Genomic DNA, 22,698 nt, shown 5'->3' with positions numbered 1-22,698 from the left:
TATTTTTGTAATGATTATGGAGCATTTAACTTGTACATAGAAGCAATAATTTATCACAGATCTAATAATTAATATTAGGATGAAGCACAAAGTAGGTACCTACAAATCAGGTCACTTCAGTTTTGGTATGCATGAAGCCAGGGACAGCCTCTCAAACAGTTGAATTCTATTTCCTTTTTCACAGTTATAGAAGTGGAAGAGCAGAAATGAAGACCCGACTTCTAGAACTGCTAAATAATTGTTCTATCTGCTGATTAATAGCACCACGACATTGAAACACTCCTAAAGTTTAGTTACCAAGATTCCTAAGAGAAGACTTGCTTTCTTGGTTGCAATCCAATTTGGTACATTCTGTCCTTTCCTCCCTTTCCAATCTACAGATATCGTGTGTTTTCCATGTTTCTTCTTTTCTGTTAGAAAGCAAGGTATGTACCTGACCTAATCAGTATTTATTTCATCAGAATTACCACAGAAGTAGAACAGTTGAATTATCCATGTACTTTCTCAAAAGTATTTCATATTTCAGCTAGGCTTGGGAGCTGCAATAAGAGCAAACACTACCATGTTTTGCGGGGCACCACTAATGGAAGATGCATTATGTAGGGACAATTGCTAGGGAACAAATTAATTTATGATTAATTATTTAACTAAGTGATATGACAGCTGGGCTGCTTTTTGCAAACACATATAGCAACTAATAGGCACAAATCAGTTTTAGCATATTGAAATTGACACAGGTTTTTACTGCTGCTATTAAACACTGTTTTTTTGGTCTGAGAGCTGTTTGGCAAGGGAAGACAACTTATCCAAGCTACTCAGCACTACTTATTGGATTACTTTTATAAAAACAAATATATTCCCATGGTACAATATTCACACTGAATAAATGCCTGGTAACAGCACAGTCACCTACTTGTTTGTGGTTTGATTCAGCTGAGGAAGTCAATTAATGGCTGTAGGGGAACTGCTATGTCATGGCCTGAACTGGTGATTGATTGTGGAGTGGCCGGCCAAGGAAGCACAGGTGCAAACAATTTACCTGTGCTTCCCATGTGACTGGAAGTCCCATGGGTCTCAGATCCACCCCTTCCTGGATTCATTTAAGGGCTAGCCTCTGGAAGGAGGGCGTTTCCTGTATGGAGGTCTCTTCTCGAGGAGCGCTCTGTAGACAGAGGTTCTCATCACTAGTTGGGTGAGTCAACTCTTTCCTGTGCATGATTTTTGGTATTCCTAATGATACTGTCTGGTATTGTAATGAACTTGCCAGAAGTAGTTTTGTTGTTTTCTAGGACTGACAGTGGCAACCTATGAAAGACTTTGACTTGAATGTTTGGTGGAGGTGTCAGGAATACTGAGATGTTCCAACACTTAGTGTCGCTGCTACTGCATTATAGGGGGTAAACTGGTTAGGAGGATATTATAATGTTTAGTTTTTCTTCTATGTTTATTTTTTTTCTAGGAATTTAGCTAAAGAAAAGTATGTGTTGGCTTGTTTGTTCCTTTGTATTTTTGTATGTGTATGTTCTTGTTCACTTAATTCTGGAGGAGAGGGGGGAGATGCTTCACTTACTTTAAATCCTTAGCAAATTAATACACTATTTGTGCTTTATCTAATTCTTGTGAATGGTAATGGTGATTTTCACTAGATAAAAGTTGCACTGCTGCTGGGTTCTCACCATGGAATGTTCCAGGGCGTGTTACTAATGGGGGTTAGCTCTGTTACTATAAAATCCACGTTTGCCCTTTTTATGTTGGAAGGGGTCAGCTTGTCTCAACGCTGAATCTGGGCTATTTTCTGAGCACTGGGTTGATTTAGATTGTTTTTATCAGCTTTTGTATAAGATGCTTTAGGTTCACTAGTCTGTAGCAAATAGATACCTGTCTGTAGGGAGAAACCTCGTTTACCTTTGGTGTGAGGTATACGTTAGTAGCTATGAAGAAGCCAGAAAACATGCTGGCAATTCTATGAACAAGAATAAGTAGAGGAATAGGGAAGCTGTATAACTTCTCCTTCTTAATGATATACTCTGTTTATATTTGCGTAGGGAGCTGATATCTTAAAATATTCTCAGAAATGATCTTCAAAATACAGGAGTGTTTGCTCCAGTTGGAATTCCTTTCCAGTCATCCTTTTTTTCCTCAATCTAACAGAAGAGAGGTACCTAAAATACTTCCTTGGTAATGCAGCTTTTCACCCTTTTGCAGCTTGAGATAATCCATACCCGATAGTGTTCTAAGCGCAGGTTTACCTATTTTGAATTGGCAACCCAGGAAGTAGCAGCTGAACCTCAAAGGTTTCTTTGAGATCTTAGAAGCTATACCGTACCTGCTGAGTAAGTTAGGATACACTGCATGGGGGTACTGGGAATAACAGCCTTTTTGATTATTATTTGTACTTCTGTTTCCATATAAATATATTTTGGAATGCCTTCTAGCTTATTTTCTGTTTGATCTTTTCTTTTTTATAAATAGGAGCTGAAATCCAACAATCGAAGGTATCTTTTTCAGGTAAGAAAAAAGTATATAGAATAAAGAGCTGCTTTGAAAGCAAACAAAAAAATAAATCTTTCAGTTTATAACTCTCAACATGGCCAAGGAAAGCAGTGCAAAGGAAGCATAAACTACATGTCAGCCGAACAGGAAAGAACGCTTAAAAGTTTTTCAACTTATTTTTCAGTCAATCAGGTATCTTCCTTCCTTGAAACAAGTTAAAAAAAAAAAAAAAACCAAGTCATTCATAATAAAATGACAGTAGATTTACTGAATTGCTGGTACAGAGCAAAGAGCACTTTTGAGTTTGGTTTCAGTTTCCTTTTGAATAAGGAACCTGAAAGACTGCAGACAGCCTTTGTGCATGAGTTTGTTAGTGCCTCAGCAGGGTTAGTAAACCAAGGAAGAGGGACACAGAGCTGCACAATGTGCTTCCTATAGCTACTGCAATTGTAGACCATAACATTGCTTCTAATGGCTCTCCAGCCATGGTCTTCTTGCCTGTGGTATATCTTTAGGATTATAGGAGATATGAGAAATGAGTAAAAATGAGATGGGGGAATCTTAATGTGTATTTAGTACTAGATAATGAAATGTTAGCACATGCTTCAAATAGTTTTCTCTATGAAAAAAATTTGTAACTGCTAACACTTCAAGTGTGAAAATATTAAAAACTGTTGCTCTGTGCCTTGAATGCAGTCCTACTCTGCAGATTTAAATACTAAAATAAATTCTATAAATCATCTGATAGAATTTGTAACTGTGAAGCTTCAGTGTGGCTTTGTTTTCAAATTATAAGATTTTAAAAAAGGGTAAAAAAAAATAAGGGAATACAAAGACTTGGAATAGTGCTGTCGGGTATGTATGCTAAGCTCAAATATAGGGAAATGAGAGCACACCTAAAAATCATAATTGCAGATATGTATGTAGGACATAACTGTTGGAATCGTACCTGTAAAAAGAATTAAGCAAGCAAGTAGTGCTAAGCAGAGTGACTAAGACTGATTTCTACTGCTTTTGTATTGAGATGACTGAAGTTGGCTGAAATGCATAAAGATTATTTTCCAGTTCAAGCATTTCTCCCCACCCATTCTCCATATCCATAGATTTTAGTGTCCCCTGTATAACAGTAATAGCTTCTGTTCCCCATCATTGAGCTGTCACTTGTCTGCCATCCAATGAAGAAACTATACAGGCAGCTGCTAATAAAGTATGTGCAGACTGGCTGTCTGCCTACCTCTGAGGAAGCCAGACCTGTAGGTTTGGGTGTTGCATGTGGGTTTTTGCCATATGCTGCACAGGTCCCAACTTATTTTAAAAATAAAAATTAAAAATTTGCTTTTGACAGGCCTACAGGTTTTAAAGTTATTAATAGGAGGCTGACAGAAGGACAGTGTGAGGAGTTGCTTCCTGACAAAAACAGGTTAAAAATAAAGAAAAGTCAAAACCTGACAGTTCTTGGTAATAGTAATACATGAATTTCTAGAAATAGTTTCTAGCTATTTCTGTATATAGAGAAAAAAATTTTAATTAGTGTTAAAAAACCTGCGTTTTTGAGCTAATTTCTTTGTGTTGTAATGATACAACAAACTGAACATTTGATACTTTACCAATGTGTCACGAGTACGTGATTCTGAAGAGTGCTGCCTTTGTTCTGAGGAGTGATGGGAAGACTGCACTTAGTCAAGTTCGTACTTTATGCTGTTTTTTCTTTAGGGTGAAGTTTCAGTATCTTCATGTCAGTGAAGAGCAGGATACCTCTCATTCTTCTAGCTTGTGGCTCCTTTAACCCCATCACAAATATGCATATGCGTTTATTTGAGCTGGCTAGAGATCACCTGCATCGAACAGGTCAGTAAGGGGCTGTTATGAGCACATGGTGTTTTGCTGTGGTATAGCTAAGATGTAAATTTACGGTTAGCTTAATTTTAATTTCTTTATTGATGATTCAATGTGAAACATTTGTGGCATATTCTATATGGAAATCGCAGCACTATATTTAAAAAAGTATGAGTGTTCATACATCTGAACTGTAGACTTTATCAGCAGTTTTAGAATCATATGGAATAGACAACTTTGTGGAAGATTTTAATAGTTTTGAAACTGGAAATAAACATTTTTTTATTTCATCCTTATGTGATGTTAAAGAAGTTTTTAACAACTAGGTGAAACTGGAGAAATGAAATGTTAATTATTCATTATCCATCCTCTCTAAGAGAAACAACTTATCTCCTCTGGCAAAATAATGTCTTTAGGAATGAGATGAGAAAAGCTAGACTTCAGGTGACTAGAAAGTTTCAGCGACAAAGAAGAAAAGTGGGTAACACCAGGAACTTAGAAAGAATGAGAAAAGCTATGAAGGAGCGTTGTGCTCTGTGCTTGGTAACATCTTTATTGCTGACACTTTTGTCTTCCTTCTGACTGCTAAAGCATATGCATCTAAAATTGATTTGAAGGGAATCATAGCTTATTGGAACCTGACAGAGACCCTCCTAGGAAGGTGGTACAAGAGGAACCTGAGAAGGGTGGTAGAAAGGATGACTTGGGGAACTACAGCCTTGTTGGCCTCATATCAGGGAAAATCCAGGAGCAGGTCTTCCTGGAAGCTGTAATAAGGCACATGGAAGACAGGAAGGTGATGCAAGACAAACAGAGGCATGTCCTGCCTGACCAATGGAGGAGCCTTCACCTGGAATACTGTGTCTATATATGGAATCCTAAGGACAGGAGAGACATGATCCTGCTGGAGCATCTGGAGGAGGGTCACAAGTAATATAAGGCATGGAACATCTCGCCTACGAGGGCTGGCTGAGAGAGCTGGGGCTGTTTAGCCTGGAGATGAGAAGGCTCCAGGGAGAGCTGGAAGCAGCCTTTCAGTATGTAAAGGAGGGCCACAAGAAAGAAGGGGACAGACTTTAGCAATGTCTGCTGTGATAAGACAAAGATAAATGGTTTCAAACTAAAAGAGGAGAGAATTAAGCTAGATATAAGGAAAAAGCTTTCTACAGTGAGAGCAATAAGGGCATGGGAACAGGTTGCCCAGCAAGGTGATGGATACCTCATTCCTACAGATGTTCAAGGCCAGGCTGGACCAGGTTCTGAGCAACTGATGTAGCTGTAGGTGTCCCTGCTAACTGCAGAGGAGTTGGACCAGATGAACTTCAAGGGTCCCTTCCATCTCTAACAAATCTATGATAAAAATGAATTTGATCCTCAGATGTGAACAGGGTGGGATACAGAAGGGGATCTGGTACATAGCTGCTGCAGTAAAAGCAGAAGCTATGTACTCATTGTATAGGGTGAGAATACTTTTCACAAGGAATAATTACATATGTGGCTCTGAGAACTGCCTCTGATACTCCATTGTCTTGGAAAAGTAAAATGATTTTATTTTGAAGGACTAGAAACAATGGCTTATGGGACTTGAATTTCCTTTTCCTGCTGTCGTTTTATAACTCCTTCAGGTACCCAGGTGTGCAAAAAGGCAAAAGGCAAGGTGAGACCAACTGCTAATTCTCTTTGTCATATGTTATAATCCAACAACTCATTTCTTTACCTTGACAGAAAGGCTATCCTGAATTGCAGTGCATTCCTCAGTCTGTGTCAGGGTCTCTGTAACTAGGCTCCACCCCTTACTTACAGCAGTTTATTTGAACAAGTCCAGTGAAAGCCATATTAAAAATGAAGTTTTGAAATGCTGAAATGAAATTTGTGTCTCACACTGCAACTCAGTATCATCACTCCTTAGTTCTGTGTAGAGTATGACTTGCATTTTGACTTCTTAGTTCAGTGTGCAGGGACTTATTGATATAAGTACTCCTTACAGTGAAGAAAAGGAAAATTATTTTTTTGGTTGCCTACAGTGTAGTCACTTTATTTTACGAATGTTTAGCCCATTGTGTATGCAAAGCAAGAATCCTTGATCAGCTTGTGGGAGCTTTACCTATCTCAAGTTGAGGCAGCTTTATTTGAAGTAACTAAAAATGTGTTTTATATGTGTATATATGTATGTACACATAGATGTGTATATTTTTCTTGCTCTATGCCTAAAACCACAGCTCAAGCAATAGGTTTGCAACATGCTGTGAAAATGAGCTATTTTGGATACCTGTGTTGTAGTAGAACCATTCCAACCTGGAACATTCATTAATCCTTTTTTCATTGTTTCTAATGTGTTTCTGCTCCTGCAGTGATTCTGGGATAAGGAGGAGAAATTGGAGCTTGTTTGCTGAGCAGTAGCACTAGTTGCAGACTGCGGGCTGATAGTGGGGCTGGAAGACAGTGGTTATATATTTCTAGAGATGAGCTTACTGGTTGAAGTGAGGTAGTGATCTGCCATGTTTGTACTGACATCCTTCAGTCACAGCAATGTGTGTTGTAGCTAACAGACACACTGAACGCCTGGAAAAAGTAGCTACCTGAGTGTGAGATCAGCTACTGTGAGGAGGTGATGCCCAGCCTTGATAACACTGCCTGCTGATGGTGCCTCTTCTCAGCAACTTCTGCTCAGCTGCTAGTCAAGCAAAATTGATGACCTATGCAATATTTTGGCTGCAGTTGAGTTCACAATCAAGTTTTCCTGTTATGAATGACATGACTAGCCCAATATGCATCCTGACTGACATCTCCAGTAATTCTGCCTGCCAGCTTTTTGCCTGTCATTTCAGTTTCAAATGCTGTCTGATCTAAGAGTAAGGATGTATGAAAAAATAAGTAGGATACTTCACTGAGGTTTTCGATACTTTAAGAAGCACCTGCAGTTTCATTGCTGCATGTCAAATAATTCTTTTTTTTGCTAATGCCAGTCAACAAATCTTGTAATGCCACCTTCTAAATACAAGAGACATGTCTACAAGTAACTGATTATCTTTACTTTTATCTGAATTTTATCTCTAGTCATATCAGTTTGATTCTTCACACATCCTCACACACAGCTAAACTTTTCTGAGATTCAATCCTTTGTTTTACCATTTTTTTTGAAAGTTACACTGGCTCTGATAAATACCTTTGCAGTCTGTTAATACCTACTGTACGATGCTTTTTTCTTTGAGGGTGTGTCTCATATTTGACCATAAAGTGCAAAGTACAAACATCAACCTGTGTAAGGTGTTTTTAGAGCCTTGTCTGCTAAGTATTGCCAGTCATCACCAAGTTTCCAGATAACACCAAAAAGTATGCAGGCCAAAAAAGGGGAAGGAAAGATATTTCTGGCTCTGACAACACAGGTGCAAGGGAGAGGTGAAGGAAAATGAGTTACTGTATAGTAACTGTTGAGTCATGGCCTGAACCACTGATTGAACACCTGGGGAAAGGAACTGGTCAGCCATGGGAGCACAGGTGAAGGCAGTTCACCTGTGAGACAGGAAGAGATGGAGCCTGGCTGCACCTCTCTTAGATCCATTTAAGGGCTGACCGCCACTAGGGAAGGATATCTGGTTGGAGATCCTTCCCTTATGGAGTCCTTCCTTTGAGCCTAGATCTTCAGATGAGTGAGCACCTTTACTTTTTCCTTTGAAATGCCATCCTATCTGTGCTAGTCCCTTTGTCGTTCCACACCTGTATTGCCCTTCCACCATGTTAATCTTTCCAACTGTAACACTATCTTATGAAGATGTGAGACATTGGTTGTCAGGTGCAGTTCTGGACAGTATAACTGAGAAATCTGAGGAGTGATTAGTTACTAATCAGTCTTGGGAATTCAGAAGTTTCTGCTGTTCAAGGGTTGCATCTTGTTGAAATGGACTGATAAGAAAGGGATGAGGTCAGATTAAAACAGCAGCAAGTCAAAGTCTATGCATTCCTGCTGTTTTCCTGCAATGATTCTGATAACCAGAACTTCAAAACAATACAAAAAAGGCTTTGATCCTGCTGTTTGGGTGGTGTGTATAACATCACAGATATGATTGGAATAGGATCAGATCTGCAGTCATTACTTGTTCCACATGCAATTGATATTAATAAACCTTAGAATTCATTGCACTTGAATGAAAGGAAACAAATATTTGATTTTTTTTTCCTTTTCATTATAAGGCTTATACCAATTGCTCTCTTAAATAGAGTGGCAGGTACTGGTTTAACTGTGCTAGGGTCTGTCCTAGAAGGCTGTATGGAGAGATGTATGTGTGGCTTAGCTTTAATTCCTTCTGTGTGCTATTTTTGCACCATGCAGAGGTGCAAATCAAAGCAACTGAAGTATAAACCTGAAGACATTTAAAGATATCTCACATCTCTAAAGACAACATTCTTAGTACAAAAAACTCAGTTTTCCGAGTCCTTTTTGATGCACGTAGTTTAGCTCTTAATCTTTTTCTGAATTTAAGAAATGCTTTTGTAAGCATCCTTCTGTTCCAGAAGTTTGGGTGTCTTATTCTAAAATGCAGTGAAATAAGAGGTGGGCATCCCCTGCTTGCCATGATATTCAGGTTATGCCCTATGTTTGGGGTTGAAGTCCTAGTATTCTCTGAAAAGAACCATTTCTTCCCAGTTACATTAAATGGCAAAAGGCAGCATGAATGAAAGATTTCAGGATAGGGTATCCTGTGTGCAGACTCGCAATCCTGCATTAATATACACAGTATTAGTTTTCTGTTTCCTTTCTGGAGGAAACAGTTATTTGTGAAGCTGCCTAGAGGCTGCCGTTCCTTTTTTTTCTTGTCCAAATTCAGTGAACTCTAAGTGGTATTTTGAGGTCTTGAAATAAAATGCTTATTTTAGGTGTGATGCACAGCATTTGTTTAAGGACTGATCATTGTAATCCCAAGGAATTCTCCTCCAGGAGAAGTAACTGAAGCTTCAGTGTTTGAGAGCAGCCGTCCAACTATAGGGGTGAATCTGCATCTTCAGACTCTGTTGTTCACACAGCCAGGTGGATATGATATATGTCTGTCTAGTTACTCCTGTGGCATCTGTCACTACAATCTTTGCACACCTCATCTATTTCAGTGAATGCATCTTTAAGCACTTTGAAGTGGTGAAGGTAAAGCCATCCATCCTATGAAGAGCTATCACAGAAGATTGTCTGTTATTGTTCTGATGTATTTGTTGTTTACTTTGACTTTCAGTGCAATGACAGCTAAATTGCTTACCCCTTTGATTTTCCTTCCATTGAATTCTCTTCATAGAAGGTTACTGAACAAAGTAAAAAGTCTTGCTATTTTCTTTTCTTTTTTCATGCTTGGCAATATCTACATACATGTGAAGGGAAGGTAAGCATAGGATTATATCCTTTTGATGTTTATCTGTAAACAGTTTTGAAAAAGTCATATATGGGGTTTCTTGTATCTAGTTTAGTGCTTTCTTTTCATTTTCCTGTGCTTTGTGGCATCAGAACAAAGATGTTAGACATCCCTCCCCAGTTAATTGTAATCTATAAGTAAAGCTAATATTTTGATTTTAATGGGAAAATTAGAAAGCTTTTTATTGTGTTTTCCTGATGTTTAACAGTCAGAGTTCTGGGAGGATAACTGCTATCTCTTGTGATTTCAAGGAAAACCATTCCTATTACTTTGATACAGAATTGTATTATGTGATTTTAATGTGTGTGTACTCACAGAAGGTAGATTAAAGAAATTAAATAATCCAATTAATCATATTCTGGAATGCAAATGTCTGGTTTTTAGTAAAGAAATTTAATCTTTGATGTGAGGTATTGTTGCATTTTTAGATGGCTTCAATGTGAGACTGTTGATCCTTGATACTAAGTTTTTACATCATTCTACTGCATTTTGAAATAGCTGCCATTTTTGTCACAAAGCAGGCCTTAATCAGTGATTTGCTTTATGTATTTAATGTTGTGTAAATACTGTGGTAAAATTCAAACTGCTTATCACACTCATTTTGTTCTTAGATATGTGGGTAATGTAGGCCTAATGAAGCAGAGAAAATACTAATTTCCTGGGCCAACCTTCAGAAGCATGATGTGGGACTGCACATTTTTGTAACAGACAATTGTTCATATTACTTCTGATCAGTCTCCATTGATCTCTTAACGGACTTGAAGAACCCTCTTACTATTGAAAACTAGGAGTGGTTAACCTCAGTCCAGGGGAATTTACAGTACGAATTATCATGCCATTAATTTTATACAAGCCATTGTAAAACTATATTTCTCAAGTAGAATTGAGTAGAATGACCTAGGATATTCTGCTGGGTGAGACATTTTTTTTAAGTTGGTTGAATCTGAATGTATGGTTTTTCTGAGCTTTCCTGCTTCACGCAGCTGCTCTATTTTCCAGACATACCTACGTACCTCTGTGACCAAGAGCATTGAGTCTTTCACCCACTGAGGTTGAATTCTCCCCTTCACACTGGTGGACCATACCAGTCAGTTGTCAGTCTTGAGTTCAGTGCTGTTAAGGAAACTGGGGCAGACTGCAGGGGGGAATTGGGAAGAAAAGCCAGGCCCAGAGAGTTTGGTTTGGCTTATGCTTAGATAAGTAATGAGTGAAAATCTGTCATCTTAAGAATAGGCTGAGATCTGTATGGTCTTCAAAATCTATGTATGCAGGAAGTGAAAATGTGTCTATTTCCAGGTTTTGAGTTGTTTAAACAGTGTCACAAACGCTAATAGCAAGCCTATTCTTTTCCTATTATAAAGTGTAAACTGAATGATAAGGAGTTTCACTGCAGCCTAGAGATGAGATTAGTAATAGTCCATAATAATTTTATGTAGGCCTACATCAGCGAAATTTGTAAAGTTTTGCAGTTTTAAGAGGGATATTAAAATAAATGATTCATCTGCTGTTTTCAGTCATATGAAAGCATAAAATCTTACACGCAGTAAAGTTAGCATGAATTCCTTGTAACTATTATATGTTGGTACTGCCTGTTTATAGTGGTGTCCTGTAAATTTGAAGTCTTATCCTGAAGACTTTACTTGGGGCAGTTAATTTGATGTAACTAATGAGACTGGATTGGTCTAATTCTTAGCTATAGAAAAGCAAGAGGCTAAATTTTGCAGGAAGTGTGCAGCAGGGAGTGAAATTTACAGAAGCTGTTAATGCTAAAACAGTGCTGCCTTTAGTAGCATTTTGGGAATGAGATAAAGCAATGCTCTAAGACTGACCTGTTGCAGCCTGCTCTGGAGGTGACAAAAGGGAGAAGAGTGATGGGGTCATTCCTGCTCACTGAATATGATAACACCATGGAGCTGTAGAGCTTCCTAGCTTGTCATGGATTTTTGTATGATGCTGAGAGGAAGATGGATAATAACATGGTTTCATAGTCCATCTTCAAAAATAAATTTACCCATATCCATTTAGCAGAGAAACTCTAGCCATGTAAAACCCTGTTAAAAGAGAAGATAAAATTTCTAACAGTAAAACTGTGCATGGGAAACAATAAGTTTGCTTAAATACAACAACAGAAACACCAAGAGTCCTTTAAAGCTCAGAAAGCAAATGCATACAGCATAATCATCTAAAGTCTTCATGCGTTCCTGCTTTAAACTGTCAGTGAAACACGTATGTATGCATATATGGGGACATCTAGACCCCAAAGAACTAAGGTTCTTGAACCCTAGGAGAAACAAATTGTTCTCATAGAATGGCCTGGGTTGAAAAGGACCACAATGATCACCTAGTTTCAACCCCCTGCTATGCACAGGGTCACCAACCAGCAGCTCAGGTTGCCCAGAGCCACATCCAGCCTGGCCTTGAATGCCTCCAGGGATGGGGCATCCACAGCCTCCTTGGGCAACCTGTTCCAGTGTGTCACCACCCTCTGAGTGAAAAACTTCCTGCTAATATCTAACCTAAACCTCCACTGTCTCAGTTTAAGGCCATTCCCCTTGTCCTGTCACTGTCCACCCTTGTTAACAGCCGTTCCCCCTCCTGTTTATGTGCTCCCTTCAAGTACTGGAAGGACACAATGAGGTCTCCCTGCAGCTTTCTCTTCTCTGAACTAAACGAGCCCAGTTCCCTCAACCTTTCCTCGTAGGAGAGGTGCTCCAGCCCTCTGATCATCTTAGTGGCCCTCCTCTGGACCCACTCCAAGAGCTCTGCATCTTTCTTGTGCTGGGGCCCCATGCCTGGATGCAGTACTCCAGATGGGGCTTCACGAAAGCCTAGTAGAGGGGGTTAATCACCTCCCTCTCCCTGTTGGCCAGCCCTTTTTTAATGCAGCCCAGAACACAGTTGGCCTTCCGGGCTGCAAGCGCACACTGCTGGCTCATGTCCAGCTTCTCACCCACCAGGACCCCTAAGTCCTTTTCCACAGGGCTGCTCTCAAGGAGATCTTCCCCCAGTTTGTATAAATACTTGGGATTGCCCCAACCCAAGTGCAGCACCTTGCACTTGGCCTTGTTGACCCTCATTAGGTTTTCATGGGCTTGCTTCTCTAGCCTGTCCAGGTCCCTCTGGATGACTGTACTTTCATTAATGTGTAGCTTTAACAATAGGTTTTAATTAAACATCACAACAGGCAATAAAACAGAACTCACGATTGAATACAACTGATAGCATTCAAAAGAAGTACAACATGAAGGTAATTCTGAGTCAGGAAAAATTTGAAACTCTCTGGAATGATTTATGGGGCAAGCGAGAAGGTGGCAGAACTTAATGATTTCTTTTCTGTGTGCTGCCAAGATTCAAGCACACATTTGAACGTGAACTCTTGAATTACAGAAGAGGACACGCGTTACCAGAGTCAGTAATTTGGGGCTGTATGCTTGTATTTTTAGGTTGTAGATTCTCGTGTGTTATGCTTATATAGAGCTGGATTTTCAAACACCTCAAACTCTTACTGCCTGATTTTCAGTACCTGAAGTGTTAGCAATCTTGCGTTTTTCTCATTCCGTTGGTTTCATTTCTGGTGTAGAACAAGCTGATACAGCTTCAGGGCTTTCACCCTGTACAATTTATCCAGTTGTAGGCCAAACTTTAGACTGAAATGTTCACAAATCTCAAGGACATGGCAGAGTTGTGCTCATTAGCTAGCATGACCACGCAATTTTAATTTTTACATTTAATATATATGTTTAAAATACAGTGGAACAATGTATATCTGTAGAAACTGACCAGTGAGGAACTGAAATGTAGAAGATGAATTTCTTGTATAAGGAAAAAAAACCCTAATGGAAGTACCATAATTGCTTTCCTTTCTAAATTGGAATCTATTATAGCATTGTATCTTTTCAATATATCAGATAATAATCATTATTTATATGTCAAGTGGAAACATTTCCAGTTTCAGGTCAAGAGATTGATTTAATTCTGTACACATCTTTGCATGTTCCTGGGAAATTTTACCTTACTCTATTGACCATTTTGCCTATACTGAAAATGTTTTTAAAACAAAGGATGGGTTAGGCTGTCAGTTTCATAGGCCTGTAAATCCTATTGGAATTTAATGTCCTTTTTTAAATTTCATCTCCCTTCTTTTGAAAATTGTATCCCTATTTTAGAAAAATTTGTAATTTTTAATTTAAAAATATTAAATTATCATGTCCTAATGTAAAAAATTGAGTCCAGGGCAATCATTTTCATTATGGAGCATTAGAGGGAACTTGCTGCATTCTGAGTTTCTTTGCTGAAGCAGAATTTAAAAAAAAAAATGATACTTGAGTACCATATGCATAGTAGTTCTTTAAAATGTATGCGTTATGTTAGAAATCCTCCATTTCATTTCTGTTTGTTTGAAACACCTCTTCCCTTCTCACGATGCAACTCTTATCAGTACTTTATTTCACTGATTTATTAACATTTTTCTAGTTTTGTTTCCTGAGAGAAACCCAGAAATGCAAATTGCAACAAAGAGCTTGTATGAATGTCTACTTTAGAATAGTGGGAAAAATATAGGCATATTTTCAAATTTAATTAGCACTGTGAGATATAAGGGGTGTTTAACGTCAGCTCAGCTGATGTTTGGACAATAGATTTTTAAGTAATCTTAAATCCCACTAGCCCACCTTTGTATTTGAATCATCTTATTTGTCTGACTTGCCTTAATTACATCACAATATGCTATCATTCTTACTTTAGTGCTATGAAGAGGCACAATGATTTTGATAAATAACAAGCAGCAGGCACTTAAGAACGAAGCATTGGTCAGTTAAGTCATCCATTATTCTGGCTGTCTAAATCTGTACTGATACAGTTATTGCAGTATGAAATCTCATTCTATCCAGCAATTTGGATAGTTTGCAACATAAATTATAAATGTCTCTACTTGCTTTAAAATTGTATGTTTATCTCTCCTTTTTTTTTTTTTTTTTTTTTTTTTGTCTGGAATAAACACATCAGTGGTACTTGTGAGCAGCTCAGAGAAACAGCCAGGTTGTTTTTCAATTCTTTTAAATTGCTGTTTTCTTATTAGAAACATGACTTAAATCAGGTTATTCACGGCTTCCTATAACTTTGAAGTTAACCATGCTTTTAAGAAGAGGTTACACTAGATGAGCTCTTTATATTCCGTCTGTTCTAAATTTTCAAAATGCTTGTGAATGAGGTGATGACTATTCTTTTTTCTTTCTGGAAGGAAGATACCAAGTGATTGAAGGCATAATGTCTCCTGTCAGTGATGACTACAGAAAGAAAGGCTTGGTTTCAGCGAGGCATCGGATAGCAATGGCCAAACTAGCACTGGAGACATCTGACTGGATTCGAGTTGATCCATGGGAGACTGAGCAAGAGTCCTGGACAGAGACAGTAAAAGTGTTAAGGTAATTGAACTGTTTTTTCTTTTGTTATGAATGTACTGACTGCCAGAAATCTGTCAGGCTGTCAGATCAATGCATGGAATTTGCTCATATAAAACATCCAAGCAAAGCAGAACATGTCTGTTTATGGTATCGCCTCTTAGGAGGTGGCAGTGAAAAATTCATGTCACTTTCCTTCAGAAGGGATGTCCTAATCATTATTTCCCCATTTTGAGTCTTTCATTTCCTAGAGCAAAGCAGATAGGCTTTGACCAGACCAGCGTGATACCCCCAAGTACTGCTCTTTTTCTGTCTAAGTCAGTAGATGCTGTGTTGAAAGCCTTTGACAAGAATGGGCCCTGCAAAACTGCAGTTATTGAAAGGGTTCAGCATGCAGAGTGCTTGGCTCTCATGTTACTTCTGTAGTTTTTAATTCTCTAACTAGGTAATAGAAAGATCTTAATCCAAAATTACATGAGTTTACAAACAGATCTACTAAGAAATCTAATTCTAGGTTAGCTGTCTTGGCAATATTATACCTACAGGTTATCTGTTCACACTTGATTAAAATTTCTTATCAACTCTAATGTCATGTTAAACCCAAGTCCAACTCTTCAAAATGACTGAGTTTGCTGTTACTGTGCTAGAAGGAAAAATGAAGGAATTTGTCTGAAACCTGCTTTGAAAGGTACTTTTTTCCCTGTAAGCTTTATCTTGATAACACATGCAATATGGGGCAAGGTAGAAAAACAAACCTCCTTTGTTGACTGCCTTTGGAAACATGTGTACTATGAAAGTCTACAGGTACTGTGAAAGTAAAAGACTTCAAGAAAGCATTCTTCAGGAAAGCAAGTGTGCTTTAAGAAGTGTTAATTAAAAAAAAAAAAAATTAAAAATAAAGTTCTCGTTCCTGCCCACACTTTCTACCTTACTTTCTAACTGGAAACAGTATCTTATTCCAGGGACAAAGTTCAGTTGTTAGAGTTAGGGGAGTATGGTCAGGTTGCGGTTGGACTCGATGATCTTCAAGGTCTTTTCCAACCTGATCCATTCTGTGATTTTCTAATTAGGGAAGCAGTACATTAATGAAATGGCACAGGTAAGTGATTGGCTCTTACGTTGTTACTGTCACACTTTATAGTTTCTTAAAATGCCTTCTGTTACCAGTGTTTTGAATTGTACACTTCAGCAGAACTTTGTGTCCTGAAAGGTAGTCATGAATGACCTCTTCCTACAGTATTATTTCTGAAGGTGATGAAATTGTCACATTCCATCAAGATCTTTGGACTTTGCAGAGACTAACAAATAGTTTTGTCACGAAAGAGTTTGAAGCACCAGAGCTGTATCCCGCCTGTGGAAGCGTCATTAGTTGCCTGTTACTTTAAGTGAGCATGAAAATTTTGGAGGCTATCCCAAGGCTGTTTTTTTCTTAAAACAAAAAGAGGTAGCATGATAGAGCTGCCATGGCTGAATATTCCTAGGCAAGAAAGCCTATTTTTAATATCCAAAGAACTACACTCATTCCTCTTGTAGTGTAAATGTAATTGCAGTAAAGATAGACATTTTTAAATTCCAAATTAATTCATAGTATGTCTTGCCCAACAAGTTCTGCTGAGTTGTGCTTGTGATTTAATTATATAGAAATTGAAAGCTTCATACAGACTTCAGAAAATGCTTGATAAACTGACAGATTGGCTTGTCCTTTTTGATATCTCTTTCAAATAACATAATCCTCCCCACCTCAGCATTTGAAACGCCTGCTGAACAGACCTTTTGGCAGTTAAGATTTTGCATTGCTTGTGCTGTGAGTCCTGCAGTGAGTTCTTTGCCAAAAAATCTTGGTTTTGAATCGAGGCCCAAGAATGTCAATCCATGATATGAAGTTAGTGTACTTGACTATACATAGCATCAGCCTGTTTACACGAAGGCGGGATTAAAAATAGAAATGTAGGAAGGCTCAGGCCAAGCTACTGCTACCTACTGTCTCCTGCCATATGTCCCACACCCCTTGTCTATTCAATTCCCTTAGCCAATGGCTGAGCAACAAAAATGACTGCAGATAATTATGCAGCCTGGCTAGCTGCATATTCTTGGCATTCATGCAAATTATTACTGTGGCTCCAAGTGTGATTTGAAGAGTGTACACTTAAAATCACTAAATTAATTCCTTAGGCCGGGCATTCAAAAATTAATATGTATTTGTACACATCTGAATTTGGACTGAGTTAAGGACAGAGCTGTACTCTATAGCCCACAAGCTTTGCTGTGATACAGCTGTGTAAGACCTCACAGTCACTCTGGATGTGTAAATACCAGGCAGACATGAGTCCTTGGCTGTGCCAATTAATGTGAGCATTACATAAGCATGGCTTATGACAGTGCAAGCCAGGGTCTGTTTTACACGGGCAAAGCTATGCTGATTTGAAGGAAGAGAGTGGAGATGTATGGATATAAAATTGGTGCTTACCCTAAGAATGTAAGAAGGAGCCACTACCACAAGGTGATAGTACACAGAGGGACACCAAGGATTTGGAGCAGCCAAAGAGTAAAGTACGTGAAACTTGGAGAAACTAATGAAAGGATCCTTGTGAACCTGAATTCAGTGAATTAAGAAGCATACTAAGTGTGCAAAAATCTTATGAGAGAACTGTGTAATTTGAGTTTATTTGAATTGTGATTAATTTAAAGCATACGGTTGAAACTCAGGAAATGTATTTTTGTGGAGAAGAGGATGAGAGAACAGTATTTCCTTCTGAACACTTTTAAAGAGCATGCATTACAGAAACACTGTATCTGAGGAGTTGTATTTAATAAATTAAGTGCAGTATTTTAATGTGTTTTCAACAAAAACCTACACAGTCTTTTAGATTCAGTGTTGCTATAAAAATTTCCATAAGGATAGAATTTCAAAAACAAACTGAAAACCAGAATGTCATTACATAGATTGCTCATGGATTGTGCGAAGTTTAACTACACTTCTACTAATCTCATGGTAGAATGAATATAGTGATTTTTTTTAACAAATTGTATTCAAATCCGAAGTGCATAAAAGCAGACTGTGTTCTTGAAGCTGAAAGTGCCAGGTAATCGCTTTGTGCATCTCTGAGAGGATTATCTCACACAGAAGCCTTTATTTTTCATGCAGGCACCATTACAATGAGTCAGTCAGACTGCTCCAGTCCAAGAAGGAATTCATGAAAAACAAACAGCCCACAGAAAGATCTACAGAGAATTTCCTTTCTTCTCAGTGCTCAGGTTGGTTCATAAATGTAAGCACAAGGTAGTTTAGCGTTAAAACAATGTAACTGAATGTTGAAATTTAACGTGGTAGCTGGAAAGTTCTAATGGTTGGGGTGGTTGGGGCTACCAGCCAAGAACAAGCTATGCCAGCATGACTGCTTGTGTTGTTACTTTGTAGTAAATGCCACACAATAAGGAGATTTCCACAACTCTTCCCCAACAAGATTTATTTGGGGTTTGTATTAAGTTTTGGTTTTATAAGCATCTCTTTAGCTGTGTCAGATGTATGCTGTGACCCTGCTGTTTTGCAATATAGAGTATATTAATAAAGAACATTGATATAGCAATTACAATTATAAATAATCCCTATACAGTTTACTAAGTATATGGCTGTAATATCAGTGATCCTAATGCACTGATTTTATTTCTTTTGTTTTCTTAACTACATTTCTAGATAGAAAGGCTTTGCTGACATTAGACTTGTGACAGATCCTGTAAAGTCAGCTTTGGCTTTCTTATTTTATCTGGTTCCCTAACTTAAAGTATGGGTGGATCTCTGATATTTTAAACTACTCCTTTAGTCTTGTAACACTTGGACTTGAATAATCTATTTGTTATTTGTGGTTACATTTAAGTTTTCAAAGTATGGGCTGCTGTAGCATTAGAGATGGAAGAGAGAAAGCCTGTGGTGTTTAGGCAGCAGCTGAATCTTGCCTGATGGAATTATTGTTGACAAGCACAAGTCACATTTTTTCTCCTTACCACACTGAGGAAAATTACTGTAAAAGTACGTAAGACTATTTTGATTCTCCATTATGTAAAATTTCTGGGTATTATTTTCTTTAGCTTTTTGAGTTTTGTAGCATTTTCTGTTTAAAAAAAAAAAAAACCTACAAAGTTCAAACTGGTCTGTCTTTCCTGTTACGTTTCTTGATTTAGAATCAATCAGTCATCACCATAGTTTGTTTGTTTGTTTGTTTGTTTTTTGTTTGTTTTGGTTTTTTTTTCCTAAAGTCAAAAACAAAAGGTACAGCAAAAGACAGCAAAAGCTAGGTGAAAAGAAGGACTGGCAAGCAATAGATCTCCCTGTCTAGAGCACAGTGCCTGGATTTTCTTCTATTTGTATTCTACCTGACAGCTATTTCCAGAGAACAATCTGTTAGTGTGAACAGAAAGAAGTCCAGCAACCTGTTACTTCTTTCCTTTTCTGCCTGCAGCGCTTTGTCAGACTGAGCCACAATATGGGCTTGGTTATATTAAACACCACTGAAAAGGGATGGAACATTTTCTCCACTTTCTCTAGTTGCATGCAATGGGCTGGAGCACTGAAAACTCCAGAATGGGGTAGAGTTTCTTCTTTCTCAAAAATGTGTTGGTTAGCACAGACTTTCTAATGGCAAGCAACTGTCACCCAGTTTCCCTCCATCACAAAAACTGCCCTATAACACCATGTGAGGGATCAATGAAATCTATTGAATCAGGCTTTTCTCTGGAGTTTGTAGAAAGATTCTCCTATATAAATGAAGCTTTTGCGAAGATCAGGTTGAATTTGATGGTGCAAAATTCCATGACATACTATTTTTCTACTAAATGTTTTCTTGCTGAACTACACGATTCCCTTGTATGGTGCTGACTCATGATTTTTTTTCCACATACAAAAATCAGGTAATTTTATTATATATTGCAAATAAAAAGGTTCATTAAGGACATGTATAGAACATTTATGATGGCTTTTTAAATTTAGAGTAACTTATTGATGCTGTCTATTCAGAACAAAGATGAAATAGAGAGGACTTGGATTTTTTTTTCATTTTATTTTTCAATATCTGAGTTCTAAATATCAGAAACAGCTAAAACTAGTTTCTTCTAGTTATTCCTGTATGCTGTGATAGCCTGTAGTGCCTACAGTACCCTGGAAAAGTCCCCAGAGAGCTCAGGCTTCACCTCTGTTCTGAAAATTTTGTTATGGGAGCATGGAATGTGGATAGCCTTATTAAGGAATTAGGTGTTAGATGTCCATATCTTCACTTGAGTGTTCAGTGTTTGTTTTTGTTCAAAAGTAGCATACTAAGTAGTGTAAGCAATGGCTAAGCAATTCAAATGAAACCACTGTATTACAAATTGCTTTGAATAGACTTCATATATAAATATATCTACTGTTCGTTAAAAGCTTCTCTTAGCTCTTCATATGTTGCTCTGGTAAGATTTGCTATTCCTCCTTGATTCATGAAGTATAGCTTTGCATGCAATATTTATTTTCCTGCTTACAAGAGATGGTTAACTGTCTTTCTTTCATTTAATATTGATTTCTCTGCACCTCAAGTCTTGGTTCACATGGCCAGCTTTGCTGTCACCTTTCAAATGATTTTCCCTGGTGCAATCCAAGTGCAGTTGTCCTTCATTAGACCTTGCTCCTTAAGTCTGGATACTTTGAATTTTTTCCACTTCAACTTACATCCTCCTTTCCCCTGTACAACACTGCCCACCATTCTTGATTGAGCTATGCTGATAAAGAGAAAACAGCAAAACTTTTCCTGATTTAAGACATGCCATATCCTGAAATTAAGGCTATAGTACTTTTCTAAAAAGAAATGAAGAGCAGCTATTTGATTTTTTTCCCAGATTGTGGAAGCTGCAAATCATTACTTAGCAAAGTGTCCTTAAGGGGCCAAAGACACATTCTTGTTGGCACAGATGTGGAAATTTTTTTTGTAGAGCTTAAAATCTCTTAGTTTCTAGTTTATATAGAGCTTTTCCTTTTGAATTTCTACATTGGATTGAATCTACTGTTGTATGAATCCTATCATTTTCTGATCATTCATCAGCTATTGGAAGTATGGACATTATTTTGGAGTTTCCCTTGTTGCCTGGTCTTTTGTGCCAAAATCATTCTCACATTTTGTTTGTTCCTTGCCCTTTTCAGATTGGTTGAGTAGAGGAACCATGTTTCCCTTTAGTGCAGCTTTGAGTGATGAAGTAGGTATGGTAATTAATTGTGACCAGACACATAAAACCCAAGCTAAATCATTCCTGTAGCCTTTTGAAGGAAAATTGTTGTAAAAGATAAATATTTGATATTAAAACAATTGTAAGTATAATGTTCCTAATCTTCCAATAAAACTGAGCAAGTATAGAAATCCCTTATTTCTTTTTTTTTGTCTTTCTAGTTGTACCAGAACTAAAGCTGCTCTGTGGGGCTGATTTTCTACAGACGTTTCAGACACCCAATCTCTGGAAGAAAGAGCACATCCAAGAAATCTTAGAAAAGTTTGGTTTGGTCTGTATAAGCCGTGCTGGCTCTGATCCTGCTCAGTATATCAATGAATCAGAACTTCTAACGAAATTTCAGCACAATATCTTTCTAGTGAAAGAATGGATTCAGAATGAAATCAGTTCAACACAGATACGCTACGCCTTGTGCAGAGGATTAAGTGTAAAGTACCTCATACCAGATTCTGTCATAGCCTACATTGCTTACCATAATATCTACACAGAAGAAAGTGAACGGAAGAATGAAGGTGACTTGCTTCAGCCTCTGAAGTTGCATAATACAGCGGTAAGCCCGCTAAATGACAGGTCCCATAGTTTGTGAAATGGACGGACGTGGCTTTTTCTTCATGAGAAGCTCTTGAAAGATGTTTCTTCTTGATAAGGGGAAAATATCAGCCCAAAACTTCCTGAGTTTATGGTGTTGTGGTTTTTTTGGTTTTTTTTTTGCATGCTGTAGTGCTTCATAAAATCAGCACAGTCAGCTGTCAGTCGAATACAAAAAAAACAGAAATAAGGTTTTAGCAATAAATAATAATCTTCAGTAATATTTAAAGGTTGAACATAGTACTTTCCATATTTGGAATTCCTTAATCCTATGGACAGTTTAAGGATGGAGATGTTCTATTGTTCTGAAGCAGCAAATTGAAATGAACAGTAACTTCCCTATTTTTCTTAAAAATAAAAACACTCCTAAATGTTGACTTCTTAGGACCCCAAATAATTTCTGTTTCTAAAGGGTGTAAGGTAAGCTCCAAGTGCTTTTTTTCTGGCAGATAGGAGAAGCTGAAATATTAATTTTGAAAATGAATGCACCATTCATATCAGTTTTAAGCCTCCTGATTTACAAATGAAAGACGGTCTCTGTCTCACTATGTGAAGTGGATTTCTTTGTTTCTCTGATCCGGAGTCTATAGCATGTTACCTATTCCAGAGCCTTGTTGACCACGTGCCCTAGAGGACTGTGGAACATTAGCCCACTTTTTAAACAGTAAAAAAAAAAAAAAAGAAAGTTACTGATGTTCTTGGTCACATTGTGAGGTAAATCAAAATGTAGTTGTTTTCCA

General features: G+C 37.8%; 2 protein-coding genes across 2 annotated transcripts in view; one reads left to right on the top strand and one right to left on the bottom strand.

The window, feature by feature from the left end:
• NMNAT3 (nicotinamide nucleotide adenylyltransferase 3) overlaps window positions 1-22,643 on the top strand; it is a gene marked incomplete at its 5' end in the record, with an annotated part of 28,239 nt that extends 5,596 nt beyond the window's left edge. Inside the window, 3 exons of the mRNA XM_090147177.1 lie at window positions 14,965-15,148; window positions 18,270-18,379; window positions 21,532-22,643. Of these exons, the coding sequence (XP_090003303.1) occupies window positions 14,965-15,148; window positions 18,270-18,379; window positions 21,532-21,956 (719 nt within the window). The remainder of the gene's footprint in view (window positions 1-14,964; window positions 15,149-18,269; window positions 18,380-21,531) is intronic.
• The window catches only part of CLSTN2 (calsyntenin 2), a 486,477-nt gene that overhangs the window by 407,954 nt on the left and 55,825 nt on the right, over window positions 1-22,698 (bottom strand). The gene's annotated exons all lie outside the window — the stretch shown is intronic.

The sequence above is a fragment of the Phasianus colchicus genome, chromosome 10, assembly GCF_987193195.1.
Source record: "Phasianus colchicus chromosome 10, bPhaCol1.hap1.1, whole genome shotgun sequence".
In the NCBI taxonomy this organism is placed as follows: domain Eukaryota; kingdom Metazoa; phylum Chordata; class Aves; order Galliformes; family Phasianidae; genus Phasianus; species Phasianus colchicus.
Note: the sequence above shows the minus strand (reverse complement) of the source record. Positions and strands in the feature narration are given on the sequence as shown.